Below are 20,991 nucleotides of genomic sequence, written 5' to 3'. Positions count from 1 at the left end.
GCAAACCACGAATGAGTGCACACGGCTCAAACTGCAACCAAAGTGATCTGCATAAGGTATGCCAAAAATCACAATCTCATAGCAATGACCGATGCTACAAGATAAATCATTAGATGCCTCCAAACATGAATGTTATTGCATATCCAAACTCAATGATGCAATCCGCACATTTCTCCTTTTTGTTGCAACTCCAAAATCTTATCGGGTGAGGGAGTAGAAGCCAGTCAACCCTTGTAGTTGACTTGAAATTGAACCTTTGAATGATTTTTTGACAAAGAGAAAAAAGAGGACGATTCGACATCTCAGAGAGATGGAACTTCTCCAAATCTCCATAGGATCGTGCAAGAACTGACAGAGAGGGGTTTTTGGGCCTCAAGAACGCAATGGAGCAAACGGTTTTGGAAACCGTGATCTCAATCATTGGGTCCAATACACAAACCAAAAAATGTTTTAGCAAACAGATTTCTTTGTAAACACCACCAGAATGAAAATGATGAGCAACATAGAGGCTTTAGGACCTCTTGAGTCCACTGGAATTGACAGATCTGCAAATGGTTGCTTCAAACTCAAGTTCCAACAATTTTGGACTTGCTACATGTCCCAAAACAAATCGTGCACAAAACAAACCTATCAACATTACTGTAACTACCTATAGTGTAGAAATTGATGTGCTCTTCGATCTAAGCACTAGAACTCCCAAATTCGATATTGAATGCAAACATTACGGCAAAAACGGTGAAGGGCTGTCAAGCTGCCCTTTCAGTTCGACTTTTGTAGAGAAGCTTCTTCACCTCAAAGACAACTCACAAATCCAAGAATGAATCTTTCTCTTGAGGATAAGAGGGGATTCACACACCAGGAAAGCTCCTCTAATGGCGGATCCAAGCTCAATCTCTTCCATGTGGCTATGGCAACCCCATACACCTCGAGAAGTGCCTCAATCCGAAGCTCCTCTCCCGCACACACACCACAGACCCGATTCCATGGTGCTCTGATACTAGTTGTGAGTTCACAACGGAAGAGAAAAAAGAGAGAGTGATAGCCTGAGAGGAACACATAGATTTGTGGGTGTTGAACCGCCCTTATCTTCTATGTCATTCATATATAAATGTTGAGTATTATGTACATTACCGGGGTTAAGGCACAGTGGCCCTTAATCCCCACAAAAGAGAGGGAAGGAAGGGAAGGGAAGGAAAACGAGGGAAGGGGAAGGGGGGAAGGGAAGGGAGGGAGGGAAAAGGTAAGGGAGGGGAGAGGGGGAGGGGGAGGGGAGGGGAGAGGAAAAGAAGGGAAGGGAAGGGAGGGGAGAGGAGGGGACGAGAGCATAAGTTTGAATTCTAAGGAAGGGAGGGAGAGGAGGGAGATTGGGAAGGTTGAATTCTAGGGAGGGGAGAGAGAGAAACAGGATTCAAGAAGGAGAGCGGGGAACAAGAGAGAGGAAGGAGAGCAGGGAATTTGAATTCTTTGCAGTGGTGGCTGTGCCCCCCCCCCCCTCCTTTCTCGGCCTTTTCCACTCTCTCTCTTTGAGTAGGGGAGGGGGGGGGGGGGGGGATGAGGGAAAGAGGGGAAGGGGAGAGAGAGGTGAAACAAGGGAGGGGCTCTACAACTATGGCCGCAAAATAAGGGGAGGGTGGGAAGAGGGGGTCTGAGGATGGGGCTGCATGCCCTCTCCCCTCTCGCCCTTCCCCTTTCTCTCCCCCTCCCCCTTCCATCGTCCACCTCAGTCTTGGATCTAACTCCTGGGTCCCATTCTCCTCTTTGGCCTCTATATCCAACTCAATGGCTTTCTCCCAATGCTCCTAAGAAAGCACTTCCTTCATTGAAGAGGGCTTTTTGTCTTTAAGGATGCGAGACAGCAAAGAGTAATTTACCTAGAGAGGGGTTGCCTCTAGAACCTCCTTTCCATCGGGACCTGCATGGCCCTTTCTCTTCCTTGAGTCATGAAGAGGGAGGGAATATATGTTATGCTAGAATCACGAAGAGCTTCAATTAGCCACTTGGGCACTCTATGAGAACCTAAACCTAGATTGTCCCTTGTGGCCTGAGGAGGTGCATTGTCATCCAATTTATTGTCTGGCCCATTATCCGGAACATGTTTTGGATACCCGTGGGGGCTCGCGCACATGAACGACAACTCTATCATCATCATTACTTGGCGTGTTTTGTTTCCACAAAGAGCGACTTTTCACTCTCCCTATATCTTGAACAATGATTATTTCAAGATGAAAATTTGGCAAAAATATGTTGGTAACAAGTATAATAATTTATTGGCCCCACCAAAAAAATCTCTCTAGAAGTTTAATAAAATGAGTTTTAAAAGCCATTTTGTTACAAGAAATAGCCAGAATTTGCACTAGACCCCACAACACTATATCCAAGCATATGGAAAATAGTGTTTACCTTCATGATATTTTGTCCCGAAGGTACAAAGGTTGTCACCACACTTTTCCAAGGGCGAAGCTTGGGGGAAAAAAATTCTCAAATCAAGAAATTATGTGTGATTCCATTAATGCCTTTCTAGATATTTTTTGTGAGCTCTATATTTCCATGTTCGAATGATTCTACGAACCCACAAACATTGACTAAATGAATCTTGTGACTTTGCAAAGGAAAAATGCCAATGGACCTTGTGCCCACTCATTGTGGAGCATGAGTATGTGCCACTCCTTATTAGATATAATTGATGGGTAAACTTTCTAGTGCTCAAGCCGTGCTGGAAATACATCCCCAAGAATTTATGCTCTCACATGCTCACAATGGCACTTTTGTTCACATTGATTGTTCTAACCATTACTTGTTGAAATGTGGGATAGTGGAAGCATGGCGCGTGCGTGAGAGAGAGCGAGAGAGTTCTTTAGAGAAAAGTGAGTCCTCATTATTCTCTTTTTTTATCAAACAATTTTCTGGAGCATACTCCTCTAGACCTCCATTCCTCATCTATGGATCCTTTTTTTCTTTGCACAACCTCAATTAAATAAGGACAATCACAGAAACCATAGAAAGAAGCAACCATGCTTCCCCCTTTCGATCCACATCCACTTTGAGATTAATATTGGAAAGAGAGGAAGAGGTCATAGTGCTTCATCAATTTTTCTTAAACCCAACAAAAAAACATATATTACCTTTGTGTCTGTATGCGCAATTTTACTGTAACCTTTGACTGCGTGGCACAAGTGAAACACTTACGATTAGAACAGAAAAGATTATAACCTTCACTTGATCGTCTACATTTATCACATATAAACTTCAGGCATAAAAACGTGTAACCAGAATACATACAGAGAAAAGAATTATAGTACAGCCCTGCAAGGAGACAAATGGATATTATCCAGAAAAGAGACTCTTCATTCATCTCAAATGAAAGTTCCATGCGTTCCGAGGAGAAACAAACAAATTGAAAAACCTCCTGAGTAACAACCTTGAGATGGGAGTCCTGGGAGCATTACATAACTACATAGCAGCATCCGAAAGGATGGTTATTACAGACAAGCACAGAGTACATGCATACAAACGACAGGTGTGAGAAGGGAGAAAGGATTGGTATCATCCAAATCTAGCTTTTCAAGATGGATTTGGAGATGGCAACTATACGAGAAGCAATGCCACGCAGCACACCAGTAAGAACTTCACGAGTAATTTCTTTTGACTTCTCTTCACCCTTCCCTTTCTCCTGCACCACAGGAACAGCTTCCTGAACCTCAGAAACAGTTGGCTGCTTCTCCACCATAACATCTCCTTCAGACTGCTTAGAAACAATTATCTCCTCACTACTACTTTCCTGTTTCTCTTCCACATTCCCCTCATCAATCACCTTCTCCCCTTGCTCCTCCTCTGCAACACTACCTTCCTTTCCCTCCTCATCCACACTCCCCACCTTAGCTTCCACCTCTTCCTTCTTCTCTTGCTCCTCTTCCAAGAGGCTTTTCTCCTCGGCCTTCGTCTCCTTCTCTGCCACCTCTTCCTCCTTCTCTGGCTCCTCTACCAAGGGACTTCTGTCCTCGGCCTTTGTCTCCTTCTCTGCCACAGGTACACTTTCAGCTGTTTCGAGGCTCGCAACATCTCCTGGCGTCTGCACAGCAGGGGTTTCGCCCACTACTCCAGTCGGCTTTGCTGCACCCGTTCCTGGTCCTGCTTGGGGATGTGGCAAGCGATGCGGATCAGCAAGGAAAAACTTGCTGCTGGAGATAATTATTCTAAGCACATAAACGATGCAAAATCAACGACCCTCGAGAACGAGCTACAAATATTAAATATCGGATGATGAAGACCGAAAAGAGATGGAAAAGCTGGCTCGGTACAAGCAGCCCTTGGAACCATATATTCCTCCCAAATTTATCCACTGCCAATGTCAGAATAAAGATGCTGAGGCACTTAACGAAGCTGATAAACCCGTTCAATCTATCAAGCTTCTTATTCAAAGTTCTAAAATACGTCATCACCTTTAGACAATCTGGTTTTGGGGTGAAGATAGTCACCGTTACAAAACCAGTGGTTGGATTTAACAACACTCCAATGATTATTTCATGGGAGAAAAAAGATTGATAATCTCTCCCAGTAACTGCTCCATGCCATATAAAAAAGAAGCAATGATTTGACGTCACGTGTACGTTCACTTGAACTCAGACCGAAACAATAAGAAGCTCCTTCCAGAGACCGTATTTACCATCTACTAACCCGGTGGCTGCATTCAGCCACATTCCTATGATTATATGGCAGTGAACTTAGCGACAGATGATTTGAGTCGCCTGCCTCTTTTCAAAGAACTACTCCATGCCAAGTAATATAACACACTTACAGATCTCATCTCGAGACCTAACCCTCGAGGATTGTGAATTATATATATAGAAGAGGGTTTCAGACATCTAATTGGGCAGACGCCATCGAAGATTCCCTCGCCAACAGAACGATGCTCAAGATGAAAGTGCTCGCGAATGTCATGATTCTATCTATCTCATATTAACATTACTGAAAACCCACGTTGCACGTGAGTACTTCGAACAGTTTAACATGGTGACGAAAATTCATATTGCAAAACAAACAGACATCTACTCAAACACATATTTAATGATCAGAACATCTAAGCTCAAAGAGGTCGAGAGGATTTCCAAATCAACCGAAGAGTTGTTCCAATGCAGTTCCAATGACAGGGCACAATAGATTTGACTTTGCCACGTTGATACACGACAGCTCAGACAAACAGAAAATTGAAATCCAAATTCCTTGGATGTTCAAACTCCATTCACTTCTTCCACCGCTTGATCTATGAACAAAGCGTCAAATTAAGTCTTTACTATTTGCCGTCCTCATCTTAATTTAACTGCACACACGCACTACCCTCTGCTTGTCTGAGCTGTCGTGTATAAACGTGGCAAAGACTTTGAGGACTGCAGAGGAACAACCTTCGGTTGTCTAGGAAACCCATTGCTTGTTATATCAACGAGACGCAAAAGTATTTCATCAGTCCCATAGACAAGAGAAATTTCACAAGAAGATAGATATTTCAAAGAGTTGCTCTTACATCTGCTAACAATTGCATTTACATCCACTACTGACAGCAATCTGCGAATTCTTCGAACTCTTTCGAATATTTAACTAAAAGCCATACAATTAAGTATCTTCTGAGTAATATCCTGAACGTTTCCTTGTACACTTGGACAACCACATCTCATTTCTTCTCCGCGAAATCGTATACGCAGCTACCATTGTCACTCCTTGCGGTCGGATCGAAATTCTGTGCCGCTGGATCAGTGCAACCCTCGGGGACTGGCAAATTTACATGCTGGGCAGCTTGACCTGAAGGTACCATGCATTGGAAAATTAGACTGGCACTGCCTCATTACCTGAGATTATCAAGGCGACAAATTAGCCATACGATCAGAGCTTCCTGTCGCAACACCATCCTGTGAAGTACAAGGTGCTGAGCAGGGAGACAATGTAGAAATCCCAACACAAAGATCCCGTTGGTTTCCAGACTTAAACCAAACACCGAGGGTGCACATCAAACAAACGTGTGGACATATGACTAAGCAGGAACAAATTTACAAGGTCGAATCTAGCAGGAACAAATTTACAAGGTCGAATCTCGCTACGACACATCGAACAAGAACTCAGATCAAACTAGAGAGGCCTAAAAGGAAGATCATCCCGGAGTAAGGTGGTTGGCCGGTGAATTCTTATCAACGAAAACTTGAATGGGGAGGAGCACTAATTCGTCATTCCAGAAACAACATACAAATTGCAGAGAGAAAAATCAAACCAATTATTGAACGAAGGCAAACATGTGAATGAAAGAAACCGGAACAGGCACAAAAAGATAGCGAGATTAATGATGGTGGTACCGTAGAATGTGCCCTGCTTGATGGCATCATCGTTGGCATCTCCCAGGGCAGCTTGGCTGAGGTATTTCTCGGCCAATTGGACTCTCTTGACGTTCTCCTGCTCCTGGACTAGCATGGTGCCGTATTCAAGAAGCTTCTCCACAGTCATGGCGGGCTTCTTGAAAGTCGGGGGTCCTTCCTTAGAATTGACGAGCTTCTTGCCCATGTTCTCCACTCCAGTTTCGATGACCCATTTCCTGACTTCATCGTCATAGACTCGCGCCCTCAGAGCACCGAAGAAATCTGCGGAGACAAACCATCACAAGATCAATCAGAACATGACTTAGGAGATATCAAGGTCATGAACAGATTGGAAAGAGAAGCCCCGAGGATTGCTAGCAAGCACTCAGACATCGCGAAGGAGATCACAGCAGCCAGAACTTACCAATGGATTGACCCGGAAAAGTATCCACAAGCTTCACAATGCCATCTTTGGGCACGTTGTCGGTCCGGAAAATCCCCTCGCACACACCGATCCTGTCCTCTCTCGTGGGAGCCCAGTAAAACTTCTCCATACGCCCGTCACGGATCAGTGGTGCATAGAGAGTGGAGAAATCATTTCCCGTCACGATGATCGGAACTCGCGGAATCTCTTCCTTGTTGTAGACACCTGGCAGCTGCACATTAGTTGGATTGTCGGCAATGTTCATGAGAGTTGCGTTCACCATCTGATTGTTGACTGTGTACTGGGTTGTGCCTCCCATTCGTCCAGCTCCGGCATCAAGATCGTTAATGAAGAGCACGCACATCTGACCTTTCTTCCTGATGATGTCTGCCGCTTCACGGTATCGCTGCCTGATAAGCTTGGCGGGCTCACCAGCGTTGCCACTCTCAAGCTCTCCAGCACTCATCATGATGGGGCTGCCGCACGACATCAAATGTTCAACAAACAAAGAAAACTGCTGGGCAACGAATTCAAATTCACAATTCGAAACATGTTTATTTGCATCAACGACTTACTTGATTCCCAGCTTGGAGAACACCAGCTCGCATTGGAAGGACTTCCCTTGTCCCTTGCCTCCCCAAATTCCGAGAATCAAAGGAACCTGTAATTACAAACATTCTTAACGTTGAAATCAGAGAAGTATCTACGTCAAAACATCACGACAGAACCAGACAAAATCCGAATTCCATTGGTAACCTTGATATTAGGCAAGGCCATGAAGTTCTTCGCAACATGCACGACCAGCTTGTCCATGAAGGCAGGTGCAATGTAGTAACCATCCTTCATGTTGTCCAGCTGGAAACTGAGTAAAAAAATTAACAAATGAGAGAGCGCAAAACATCAGGACCCGTAGCAATCAGAACAAGAAGCATTGACTGCACTTTCTTCACAGAACTTGCAAAAATTACTACTTACAATCTTTGGCCTTGACTGATGTAGTCATAACTGCTTAGTACAGCGTGTTGAGTACCCACTCCTACAGCCCCTTGGAAGAGGGTATCCACCATTCCTTTCCCTCTTGTGATATCTTGCTGATCATCGGAAACGTCATACGCAAGGCCGGCCCACCTATCTTTCTTGGTTTGCTTGGCTTCATCGTCTGTTGAAGCATTCACAACGAACGGCTTTGCAGGAGCAGACGATACCAAGTTAGACGATCTCTTGAGAGTCTTGCCGAGGAAGGCAGAAGACGGTACGATTTTGGAAGCAACAGCAGGTCCAGTAGAGAGAGAGAAGGTCTGTACATAGAAATCAGGTGGCAATTAGCAGATGTGCGAATCCAAGAAATTTCTTTGAGACAAAAGCAGCGAAATCGTATAAAGAACAACAACAAGCAGCGTAGCTAAATGAGCTATAATTTATGAGCAACTAGGAAGAAAATATGTCTCTTAAAAGGCAAGAACAAAAACCCAGAAGACATAAACAAGAAATACATCAACTGAGCCTTTCCTCCGCACCGTTCCGGACTTTCACTCTTACTGAGTGACCGTCCAGCTTCCTCTTATTCATGCTTCTACTCCCCAAACAAAAATGAGCCAAAAGAACAAGGGAGGGAGGAAGCAGGAGGGAGGTGGGGAAGGTCTCTCCCTCTCTCTCGCTCGCTCGCTCGCGCATTCTAATTCTCGCATCCTCAGCTTACTGTGGGTGCCTCTCCTCTGCTTATACTGGGTGCCTCTCCTCTACTCATGTAACGCTACAAAGGCCAGAGCAGGATGATGAAACTCTCTCTATTGCGCGCATTTCAATTGTCGCAGATAGGGTGCCCCAGCTCTATTCACGTAACGCTACAAAGCGAGAGCGGGATGATGGAAAGATCAAACGGGAGCGCATTTCAATTCTATAATAGTGGGAGCCCCTGCTCGACACGACAAGCAATGACATCGAGAGAAAGAGAAAAACCGAGAGAGACAGAGAGAGAGGGGGGGGGGGGGGGGGAACCTGGGAAGAGTGGAGGGAGTTAGCAGAAGCAGCAGGGGCAGCGACGGAGGAAGCCATGGGGGGCGGAGGGAGGAGGGCGAGAGCAGGGGAGGCAAAGGGAGAGAGCTATGGAGAGGAAGAAGGTGGGAGATGGCCTGTTATTCTAATAGTATGGGCTGTATTATTAAATATGGTTGGTATTTGTTGAAGCTGCAAAATGGGCCTCACCCACTTTATCTCTTGAGCCTTCCTTCCCCCCTCCCTCGATAAGGCTCCCCTTACCACAGATTTCTTGTCCCCGCCACGTGTCCTCCTCCCCTCTCCCCCTTCCTCCTCGCCACAAACTCCCATCTCCTTCCAAACCCTCCCTTCCCTTCCTTCCTATCCATGGATGATGGATCACCCCCTTTCTCCCTAGAACCTTCTATCTCCCCATACATACTTCACCTTCTATCTCCCGAGACATACTTGCTTCCCCATCCACTTCCCACCCATCCCCACATGGTTTCCGTTTGCGTGACTCAAGGGGTTTCATGCGTTGCTTTCTCATGGTTTCCATTTGCAGGGTTAATGCGTTGCTTTCTCTGCTTCGACAATCTTTTGGCCCACCTTTGCTTTTACAATTTAGGTGCTTGAAGAAAACCCTACCTGTAACATGCATTTCGCGGGTGCTGTAAACCCCAACCTCAGGCTGGTTACGCAACACTGTCCTGCCCAAGCTACACCTAGTTTGTGGGCGGCATAGGCAAGAAGAGAAACGAAGACAGTGTCCATTGATGTTCACACACACCGCCATGTCCATCCGTGACCTGAATCTCAGAGTGGGACCCTTAAGCAATCAACCATTGCAAGGTGCTACTAGAAACTACTCCATTTTATGAGTTGACTATGTGCGGACGGGGAGCTGGGCAGAGAAGCTCCATTCCATGGAGACGGAGCATTTAATGCTCCTTCTAAAAGACCTCCATTTGCGATTAGGTGTGTATGCAAGCACCGCCCTCCATTGGTGTTCTATTCGTTTGATTGGTCGTTCATCAAATTCTTAGGCATCCACAACTAGGTGTGTATAAGCGGCCTTAGATTGTTTTCCCTTTTAAACAATGGTAAATTTTATGAGTTTGTGTGTGTATTTTTTTGTGACTATTGACATAAAAATCCATATACTTGAACCCACATCATATACTTACATACTTTTATATGTGCCATTTGGCCTTGTCTCTAAAAGGTAAGGCTTACTTCCTTTACTTAACCGTCTATACTCAATATAGGCTTTTAAAGTTACACATGTTCCTATTATAAGTGTCCATTCTTTGGGCAAGGACTATGGTGAGCCATCCCCTATTTCCTTTACTTAGGCCTCAATAATCAATGTGGACTTTCAGACATTAACAAGTTGCCTTAATACCTTTAGTACCCTCTTTGGCAAGGCCTATGGTGAAACCATCACTTGTTTACAAATTCAAGAATGTTAAGATACTACCAATGCTCAAATAGAAACAAAAAATGATGGTGTTGAACCACTTATGTATAGTATACCACTCAAAGCACTCAATCTAATCCCATAAAATGAAGATGTCTAAGACCTAAGTATCCACATAAACATTTAGAGCTTAATTCATGCCAATGAGATCATAATGTAATGTTATGGGATGGTTGAATTGCTTTTGTGTCTTTTTCGATAAAACAAGTAAGTGGTTTCCTCAACAACAAAAGAATTCTTCTCTACAGTCTTTAATGCCTTTGCCATGTTTGTACGTGACAGGTTATACAAGCAAAGGGTGTACAATTAAGTCATGGTTAGGACATCAATTGTTCACACAAATTAACTTAGTGGAGTGGGAAACGAATGGAGTTTGACAATCCAAGGAATTGAGATTGTAAAATCCCGCTTATTTGACCTATCATGTATCAATGTAGCAAAGTCTAATATTTTATGCACTAATATTTGAAAGAGTCTTAGGTCATTGGAAAACCCTCTTAGCCTTGTTGAACATAATGATCATTAAATATGCATTGACTCAATGGCTATGCAGCTATCAGTTTCCACGATTTTGCAAAATAAATTTTCCCCACTACCAAGGCTTTGGAGTCTTTAAAAGTGTCGAATGTGACTTCTGTTTAGGAAGTAGATCCAAGTCTTCCACAAGTAATCATCTATGAAGGTTACGAATTACAAAGCCTTGCCAAGAGACTGTCTAGAAGTAGTCCCGCATAGATTAGAATGCATGCTCTAAAGGACGTTGGTGCTTCAAGTCGAAGATGTTGGAAAAGTTGTCTATGTTGCCTACCCATGCAACAAGCCTTGCATACGTCTTTTTGAAAGTACAACTGTGGAAGCCCCTGTACTATATTTGTCTTCTTGAGAGATACAAGGATTTTGAAATTGAGGCGACCATACCTCTTGTGCCACAATGTACTCAAATAAGCATGTATGTTGGAGCTGTTGAAGTTCAAGTTCTAAAGAGGTAGAGCTTTGTAGCAAGCTTGTAGCTAAAAATCTCCTTGTGGTTGTAGTGGAGGAGATCTCAAGATATGGCAAAGACGCTTGTCACCTAGCTTTGATACCACATTGTGATGAGAAGATAGAGAGAGAGAGAGAGAGAGAGAGAGAGAGAGAGAGAGAGAGAGAGAGAGAGAGAGATGTGCAAGGCAAATATGAGAGACCGAACTCCTTTAAATATTTTCCGTCTTTCCCCAAATACTTCTTTTACACACCATATTAGTATCTCATGCCCTTATCTTCTTAAGGGTGTGTTCACACATATACTTTTATAATCTTACAATATCACAGCATATATTTCAACAAAGTGTGTAATGGAAAACAACCATCATCTTCATTTGACAAGCATGACATTGCATAGTACACACATTGTTTATTAACTCCTAAAGCTCTAGTAATTTTGGTGACATTGATGCTTCAATCTACCCACTATGAAAAAATAAAAAGAATCATGAGTTCGGATCTTTTAAGAAGCACTCATTTGGCTGATTTGGATGACTTTACTTGTGTAAGAGTATGTTGAATATTGGATAGCATGTGTTCTTTGGCATGCATTGGCACATCGTGTATGTTAGACGTGGCTAGCTATCAGAGGAGTTGTAGAAAAATGTTTTTTGTTTGAGAATCCATCCTTACTATGTGTTCTTCATAGCATGTAGCAAATTTTGGACAAATATTTCTTATTGTGGTATCATAGAAGTTATGTCGTCGTGTTGCTCTTAACACAATCATTTAGTTGTTCATTGTTGCCTTTTCTTGTTGTCCCAATACTTCCTCATTGAATCCCTCTTTTCCTGCCTACGCAAAGATTGTTAAATGCTCTCTCTACATGCCATTGTATTTGTTTTCATTTGGTTCCCTTATATTGGTAGAGAACTTGTTTAGTGAACTTGAGATTCATGTGTAAGGGGGCTAATATGAAGTGTCTAAATGCGAGCGCTCACGATGACTACATATTGATGTTGTGACAACTTTCCTCTTTTGATGAGGATATAGAAAAATACGTTAGTACACCAATCATACTTATCATGTAATAAAGTATTAACATAATCACTTGTAGAACATTGTAAATGAACATCTATTAATAAAAGAATCGTTATGCGATGCTTTTTAATTAAAAATTTTGCTTCACATAATGATTCTTTCATCAATGTTTTCTAAAACTACCTCTTTTCTCTTGATGAAAATTATTAATTTCTCTCATATCTTTACACTTGTATTGGCACACCATGACCATAGCAGCCGCACACCTATTGACGTTTTTACTCACTCACTCACCAAGAGGTAGGATCCTTGTGCACACACTCACAAGTTTGATACTCTCTCTCTCTCTCTCTCTCTTCCTTGACATTCTAACACTCATTAGGTAAAACTCCCCTTTTAAATGCATCCCCCCTCTAACCAAACCTTTCTTCTTCCCCTACCCAACCTAACCACCTAATCTTAACCCTCTAACCTATCATACACCTATCATACACTTTGCCTTAATTAGTTATTGGCATTACGTAACCTTAACGCTCTAACATATCACACACTTTTCTTTAACCCTCTAACCTACCACATACTTACAACAAAAAACATTCTTCCCACCCCGCCCCCCCTTCCCCCCTTGCTTGTAAAAATTTTTATCTTATGATTATTACTTTCTCTCCCCCATTCCACTTCTTTTTATCTTAAGTTTTTACTTATGAAATTCTCATATCTTTTCTCCCCTCCCATACACTATTTCTTAAATTATTAAATATTTACTAGAATTATACATTGTGTTTATGAACATTATATATTAAAACCTTTTTTTAACTCACATACACAAACAGTGACACACACGTACATACACACCTCGCTTTCTTTTTGCCACCTTTATGTGGGATAGTTACACTACCCAAACCCTCCATATGCACACAAACATTCACACATATTACTCCTAACCCTTGTATACTCCACACACACACATCACTCATGCTTTTCCCTTTATATACATTTTTACCCTTTACTCTCCTCGACCCACTTCCCCCTCTTACATAAGCTTGCACTACCCATGCATGTACTACTACCATCGGCCTTGATTCTTGGACTGTTCATTTGCTGGCACATGATCTCTATCTACATGTCCATCATCTCCTCCTTCCCAAACCATTCTGTGACTTTGTATCTTCTTGCCTTCTATAACTTCTTCTTGCTTGGTGGCAGTTGCTTTCACTCAAGTGTCTCAAGCTACATACCTCCTTCCCAGTCGTTGCCTCATTGTCTAGCCACCCTTTTTTGCTATGACTTTCTTTTAGTCCATGTCATGCTTCACTTTGTATCCACTCTTACGCATAAACTACATCGCCAACTCCCTATGCGGTCTCCTCTGGGCTATTCCTCTCCCTCAGGTTCTAGTCTTGACTTCTCAGGTTCTCTCCTCTCCCTCTTGGCCAAGCATCTGTTGTCAGCACGTGCTTGTTTCCTCTATAGCTTCTTTTACATTTCTTTTGCTAGCTACCTTATGGATAATTGTCAAGTGGTGATCAAATGTAGAGACTTTCACTAATAGGCACGAGTGAATCCAACTATTGCATCACATTCAGTTTGATCCTTTTCTACATCACCAACCTTTGGTCTATCTTAGTCATGATATTTTCCTTCTTGGTAGCTCTCTTAGTCGCCTATGTGATAGCTCACACAACGCTAGCACATGTGCTTTATTTATGTAGCCCAATTTCGTTGAAATCCTCACAGCATTCATACATACACTTGTATTTTTGACTCACATACACACACGTGCATGCGCACGCGTGCACACACACACACACACACACAAACCCCGGTGTTTTCTCTCTCTCTCTCTCTCTCTCTCTCTCTCTCACGCACACACATTCACTCGTCCAAATCTTTCTCGAGACACACACACACACACTAACACATACACACACACTCTCTCTCTCTCACACACACACACACACACACACTCTGTAACTATACCCCATCACATACACACACACATATGCATATGCACACACAAATACTCTTTGATAAGACTTGGGATAGCTCTGCAAACTCAATATGTAATTTTGGCCATTACTAATAATTATTTTTGGTAGGACATACATGGGCTACTCCATACTTGTTATAACGTCCTTTTTTCCTTGCCACATGAATAATTATGCCAAATTCCTGGTCATAAGTATTGGTTAAAATCTAAATCTCATGAAAAGCTTCCCCTAAGCCTTACCCTAGTCATACACAGGCGAGTTCTTGCCTAACAGTTTTGAGGTATCATCCTAGGGTCGAGTTTTGATTTTCTTAATAATGAATCATTAAAAAATAATGCTAAAACTCATGACAATAATATCGGTTGGAGGCTACTGTCCTACAATAATATTTGACAATCTATGGTCTTATGGATAAATATCTGGGCAAGTAAATGCAAATATATTTTACCTTACCTAAGCATTTCACGGTTAGATAAAAAGATGGGATTAGTTGGCATTGTAGGCCTACTTTATGGTGCATGTGATAGACATTTATTAGTTGGAAGATGGTACCCTATTTCTATAGAGCTTTGTCCCCCTTCTAGATATCTATTTCCTCCCTCCTCTACTCGTTCCTCACCATATGCTTCCTTTCCCTTTCACTCATGGCCTCTCCTCAGGTTGGTTTGTTTGGCCCCTCTCATGATCTCTCTTCTAGTATTACTACCTGCATACTTGTTACATGATTAGCATGCTTTACGGACCTTTCATTCCTTCTACCTGTGGCTGCGACACTATCTGCTATTCCTTTGGTCTCCCACCATGTGGTTGTTTTCTTCTGCTACATTGCCACTCGAATGATACTTTGCTGGTCATGCTTGCCCATGCTGTGCTCTTGCATGGTGTCATGTCTTAGCCACGGTAGGTGTGTTACGGAATAGATTTGCTGAAAGCATCTCACCTGAGGGTTGCCAGCTTTAGTCCAATACTCCTCGACTGATGGGGTATCCCTTGCATGGATGTGTGGTTTCTTTTTCGGGCTCTCTGGCCCTCCTAATCCTTTATGCCTTGGCTCCATTTCTATCCTTGGGTAATGTAGTCGTTTGAGATGGTGCTGCTCTCCCTTGCTTTGATTACCTTTGTTCATAGATGATCGGCACTAGACTCCATGCTACTGCATTCTCTAGTTGTATGACATGCTTTCTTAAGCACCATGTGCTGCTCTTTGATCTACCTTACTCGCTGCCATAGTCTTACTATGGCTAATGGCCGAGAAACAAATATTTGTTTCGTGTGTGTAGAGTCGCAGGTAGCCGGTTAACATCTAGTGCTACTTGTAGTGTTTTGTTTAATGGTATGTTTAATGTGGTCTTAGTCCTTTTGGTAGCGGGTCTTTTTATGGTAGTTTTAGCGATAGTTTTAGTGCTATGTTTTTTACATGGTCCTATAGGTTAGTTGGTCCAAGGTTCTCAATAGCGTTGGGTTAGGTTAGTTTAATGGTGAGTCTTTGCCTCCTATCTGTTAGCTTTTGTGTCACTTATAGCATTTAGTTTTATAGGCTAGGTGTTCTAATGTTCCTTATAGCATTTGTTTGGAAGTACTTGGTATTATAGGCTGTGTTCTAAATTTCTAACTAGCATATGGTTTGGTCGCTTTGAGAGTGAGTCTATAGTTTTGGCTAACTTACACTTTAGTATGTTTACTTTAGCAAATGCATAGGCATTATTTATGTTAATTATTATTATTAATCTTAATTATGTTAATTATTCCCATCTTCACATACGTCATGTTGCATGGGTTACTTGTGGAGGCATTTGCTTGTGATATGATTTCTTAATGAGATTCTAACACAATGACACGATTAATTATTTCATGCCTCCTGTATAGAAGGCCAGATGATACAATTTTCCCTTTTGTTGTCTTCTTGTTTGCTGAGCTAAGGTTGCCTCCTCCATGAAAGGCTAGGTCTTTGCATGCTTTTATGTGCTAGATGCCTCCTACATGGAAGGCTTAATAGTCTATCATGCCTCCTCGATGGAAGGCCAGGATTTTTAATTATATTATTAATGCATCCTACATGGAGCATAAGTACATCCTTGGCCTGAACAATTCATAAGTAACCACTAAGCTATGACACATTGTAATGTGCTATTGTATGACCGATTGGGTTGTTTACTTCTTGTGACTTGGAAAAGTTAACCTATATTACATTTTTTCCATGAAATGCTAAAACATTGTATGTTGGTACAAAAGTCCTTTCTTGATGCTGAGCTATGCCTCCTATATGGAAGGCTAGGTAAATTTTCCTTCCAAAATATGGCCATTCATAATGCCTCCTATATGGTTAGCCAACACTTTTGTCTCCAACATTTCATGATGGCCCCCCAGCATTTTTCTATTGTTGGCACTTTCCTACCCTTTATACTGGCAAATGGACATCTCTTTTTAGGACACATCTAGCACTTATGTAGGCATCTACTTGTAATTTGATATTTTAATGAGTGCCTAACACAATGACACAGTCAATTATTTCATGCCTCCTCTATGGAAGGCTAGATGAGCTAGTTTTAATACTTTTTTCCTTGTTATTGTCCTTCCTTTTGTTTGCTAAAGCTAATGTTGTCTCCTCCATGGAAGCCTAGGTCTTTGCTTAATTTGACACATCTAATTGTTTTATGCCTCCTCTATGGAAGGCTAGATGATTGTGTTTTAAGGTTTTTTTCCTTCTATTGTCTTTCTTTTTTTGGCTAAAGCTAATGTTGCCTCCGCCATGAAAGGCTATGTCTTTGCTCAAGTTTATGAGCTAGGTGCCTCCTACATGGAAGGCTTAATAATCTATCATGCCTCCTTGATGGCAGGCTAGGTTATTTTAAAGAAAATAATAATCTTATAGAATGTGAAAGCATCCTCAGCTTGGACAAATCATATATACCCACTAAGCTATGACACAATGCAATATGATATTGTAGTTTTGGATGGGAGGTGTGCTTTTGACTTGAAAAAGCTAACCTATGCTACACCTTTTTCATGAAATGCTAGAGTATTGTCTGTTGTTAAAAAAGTCTTTTCCTATGCTTGTCTATGCCTCCTACATGGAAGGCTAGGTAATTTTGCTTCTAGATTATTGCTATTCATCATGCCTCCTATATGTTAGGCCAACACTTCTATCTTCAACAATTCATAATGTCCCCCTAGCATTTTCACTTTGCAAATACGAGTCTGGATGGGTCTATTTTTCCTAGGTATAGCGATAACAAGCTGGGGTGTGTAGGCATTACCTGTCTACCCATTTAAAACTCTGTTGTTCTAATAACTGGTTTTTTCTGGATGGTGGAAGGTAAGGGGCCTCGGATGGATTCAACATTTTGTTAGTAGTTGTACTCATATATCCATGTTACAATATGAAAAAAAAAATTTCCACCTTTATTTGAGCATCATGTGCCATGTTGTTTATAGGTTTCTTTTCTTTAAACACACACACACACACATACACACACTCAAACCTTGTTAACCCTTGGTCGGGTTAATCATGGATCGTATTGGTAATCCTTGGTTGGGCTACCACATGTTTTATGCCACGTGCCACATTGCTCAATAAACACTTATCGGGTTAGGCAAAGACACTGGTTTTTGCATAACTCAAAACTATTTAACTTTTGCAAACTTGATGAATATTCTCTCACTTTGCTAAAATATGTATAGGAATGCTCGAATGATTTTCTATTGAAGATTGGATTTACGAATGACATTTGCCCCCCTCTGACCCAAGGCATCCAAACGGTACTGGCTTGCTTTCCAAACAATGGATTCATCAAAAATTGATAAAGTTCAAAGAAGAACAAAAGAAAGGACACACCTTCAGCTATCATCATTGCTTTCATTAATGACTGGTTGTAGTTACTCGCAATATTGCAAAAGGATCCCCACACTGCTAATATCATTAGACACTTGGTATAGAGGTTCATAGAAAAAGAGTTGTGGGAAGCAATGAAACTTCCACCCGCACTTCAACATGGGAACCTTGAAAATGTCATTTGGGTTACATTAATTTAGGTAATGATGATTCAAACTATAGCCATGATGACAACCATTGGGCTTGCATGCACCACCAAGCTTTGGTGCATAGTAATTAGAGTGGGCAATTTATTACCAGTGACCAAGAATTAATTTCGTAGCGTGTGCGCATGCACACGTGCCCATGCACACACACACACACACACACAAACGTATGTGCGTGCATGTGCACACGCACGCATGCACATGCACGCACACACACACACACACACACCCTCGAGGATCCTTGTGGCTTATGGGTATGCATATTATTTGGTAACCATATAGCTTGATAGCTATTTTACATGCTTTATAACACTACATTGAATACTTAGCTTTGAGACTGGCCACTAATGGCAAGGACCGATCACCTTAGAGATCATTGTGTCCTTCGGGTGATGGTTGGATGATGATGTGAATGATTGAACATTGGATACATTTATATCCAATAGGATACCTTTTGGTTTTGGCAATGATCAGGTATTTGCAAAGAATTTTGATTTTTGGCATATATTTAGGATGTCCATTGACATCCTTATGGGGAGTATGAGAGGCCTTAACACTTGACTTGTATTATTACCCTTGACTAAAGATCACCAATGAGTATAGTCCTATCAATTGGACCTGTTAATTGCTCCTATGTATTAGATTCATATAGACTTGATCTTATTCCTGTATTAATATGGCCGTTAGGATTGAAAATTGTAAGGGATTCTTAGAGAAGGGGTGGACACATCTGTCCCCTCAAGCACCCTTGTAATTTTTTAGGGGTGAACACCCATCCCCTTGTGGACCTTTGGAATTGGTTGGTATGACTACAAGCGATAATGATCATGTTTTATGAGGCTTATGGATTCTTCTTAAAACTGGATTTGATTTCAAGACCACTACACCCTTCACGATGATAATTCCTTTATTCCCACTAGTATTGTATTTTTGTCCTTAAGTATTTTGAAGAGAGATGAAGCTAATTATGCCCTTATTGATCTTAATGGATGGAGTAATATGAATGGATCCACTTGTACTAATTGTATGACTATACCACAAATTTTAAGGAGACATAGTTTGGACCATTGGTCACTTGGTATGGAAAGGGGATAGAGTGTATACCATTGGAAACTTTATGATCCCTGGTATGCATATGCCATAATTACACAAGTAGAACTTAGAGCCTTGACCCTATACTATGGAGGGAGTTGGTGTTAGTTTTTGATGGTTGTTAAGCATATAGCACCAAGGGCTAGAAGTGCAGTCTAGAGCAACACTGATGAGATCATTGTGTGTGTAGAGTAGCGGCAAAGCTCTGCTTGTAGTATCTTGAGCCTGAAAGATGGTATGATGAATCTTAAAGGATGAGGATAACCAAATTCCTCTATAGAAAAGATCCAATCATACTTGTAAAATCAGGATCTAGAGAGAGAAATACTAAAGCTCTACATTTTTTGAGGTCCCCCACTTTGTGTAGAGACCCAAAAGGTCCCCCCACTTTGTGTAGAGACTCAAAGGTTCCCCCACTTTGTGTAGAGACCCAAAAGGTCCCCCCACTTTGTGCAGAGACTCAAAGGTCCCCCCACTTTGTGTAGAGACCCAAAAGAGCCCCCCAAAAAGTGGAGGGACTCTTGTCCAAAAGGTCTCCTACAAAAGAAGTCCCATTCTAGATGTACCTATGGATTGTGTAGAGACCAACATGTATAAAAATATCTCAATGGAATGAAGCTCCCACTCTTTGGGGTTTAGTATTCAAGCTCACTATTGTGTTCATATGATTGATCTCCATTGCATCCATGATGTCTTACACTACCGTGTTCTAGCATGCCCTTACCCTTGCACTCCTCCCTCCTCCTCCTCTCTCCTCCCTCCTCCCTCCTCCTCCTCCTCCCCTCCTCGCTCCTCCTCCTACCTCCTACCTCCTCCTCCTCCTCCTCCCTCCTCTCTCCTCCTGCTCCCTAGTCCCTCCTCCTCAACCCTTACCCCTCTAACTCACAAAGGAGACTAGCTCTCTACTCCTCAACCCTGAACTCTTCCTAAACCTTGCAACCCCCTCTGAATCCTGGAATTCCTAGATATCTCTCTCAACCTTGCCCCTTTTAAAACCCTATAATATGGAGGCGAGAGCCTCCATTCTATCATTGTGATCAAGCCCTCTTTCTCACCCACATGTGCATGAGATTTGCTTTCCACGCTTTAGCGTACACTTGTCATCAACTATCGAGGAATCCCAATCCTCTACAATATCCTCGAGCTCCCAATCTTATTCCAGTAGTTCCAATGCAACAACTCTAACCTGAAGAGCTGGAACCTCACTATGAGTATGAAATAAAATACCCTATTCACGAAATGGATGGTGCCAAAGGACTCATTCTGGTGTATGCTAATCAAGTAAGGACCACCACATATCGAATGCCCATCAAGTGTTTCAGTTGTGGGGGAAACCATCACATAGCAAAATGTCCACACAAGGGTAACCTCATTACATTTCAAGCTATGTGCAGAGAATGTGGAGTTTGGCATGCTTGCATGGATTGCCCACTAAGAACAAAGCCTCAACCAACCAAGGAAGTAAAGCCTGATGTACCCATGGGGATGATTAGTTTGGAAAATCATAGTGTGGCTACACAAAGTGTGGTATCACAACCAGTCTTGATCATAACAAGACAACGAAAAGAAGTGGCATGGCAAAAACTCTTTTCCACTCAAAAAGCAAAGAGCCCTCTATCAAAACAAGCCACACTAATCCCACAACTC

At 42.1% G+C, this 20,991-nt stretch overlaps 1 protein-coding gene across 3 annotated transcripts; it reads right to left on the bottom strand.

Annotated features, from left to right (window-relative positions):
* Positions 1 to 3,324: 3,324 nt before the first annotated feature.
* On the bottom strand, positions 3,325 to 8,926 carry RCA (rubisco activase). 3 transcript variants are annotated; one of them, XM_087398327.1, is made up of 7 exons: positions 8,761 to 8,926; positions 7,738 to 8,060; positions 7,519 to 7,624; positions 7,338 to 7,423; positions 6,763 to 7,238; positions 6,339 to 6,620; positions 3,325 to 4,128 (listed from the first exon to the last, which is right to left on the bottom strand). In XM_087398327.1, exons 1-7 carry the CDS (start codon positions 8,815 to 8,817, stop codon positions 3,554 to 3,556), a joined length of 1,905 nt encoding a protein of 634 aa, XP_087254453.1. In that variant the 5' UTR covers positions 8,818 to 8,926; the 3' UTR covers positions 3,325 to 3,553. The 3 variants fall into 3 exon arrangements, with proteins under 3 accessions (XP_087254453.1, XP_087254455.1, XP_087254454.1); XM_087398329.1 differs by lacking the exon at positions 3,325 to 4,128 and adding an exon at positions 5,480 to 5,840 and having other exon boundaries at positions 8,761 to 8,921; XM_087398328.1 differs by lacking the exon at positions 3,325 to 4,128 and adding an exon at positions 5,480 to 5,793 and having other exon boundaries at positions 8,761 to 8,921.
* Between the last annotated feature and the right edge of the window lie 12,065 nt (positions 8,927 to 20,991).

The sequence above is a fragment of the Dipteris shenzhenensis genome, chromosome 27, assembly GCF_047967505.1.
Source record: "Dipteris shenzhenensis isolate YYH24624 ecotype China chromosome 27, Dip_SZ_1.0, whole genome shotgun sequence".
NCBI classification, from domain to species: Eukaryota; Viridiplantae; Streptophyta; class Polypodiopsida; order Gleicheniales; family Dipteridaceae; genus Dipteris; species Dipteris shenzhenensis.
This window is presented reverse-complemented; position numbering and strand designations above follow the sequence as displayed.

Bases quoted from the DNA above. Each gene is read 5' to 3' on its own strand.
- RCA (XM_087398327.1), bottom strand. From the start codon at position 8,817: ATGGCTTCCTCCGTCGCTGCCCCTGCTGCTTCTGCTAACTCCCTCCAC. The intron at 8,061-8,760 runs GTTCCCCCCCCC...TTCTATGTACAG, and splicing joins ACTCCCTCCACTCTTCCCAG to ACCTTCTCTCTCTCTACTGG. The intron at 4,129-6,338 runs GTACCACCATCA...ATCCCCAAGCAG, and splicing joins CAAGCAGGGCACATTCTACG to GACCAGGAACGGGTGCAGCA.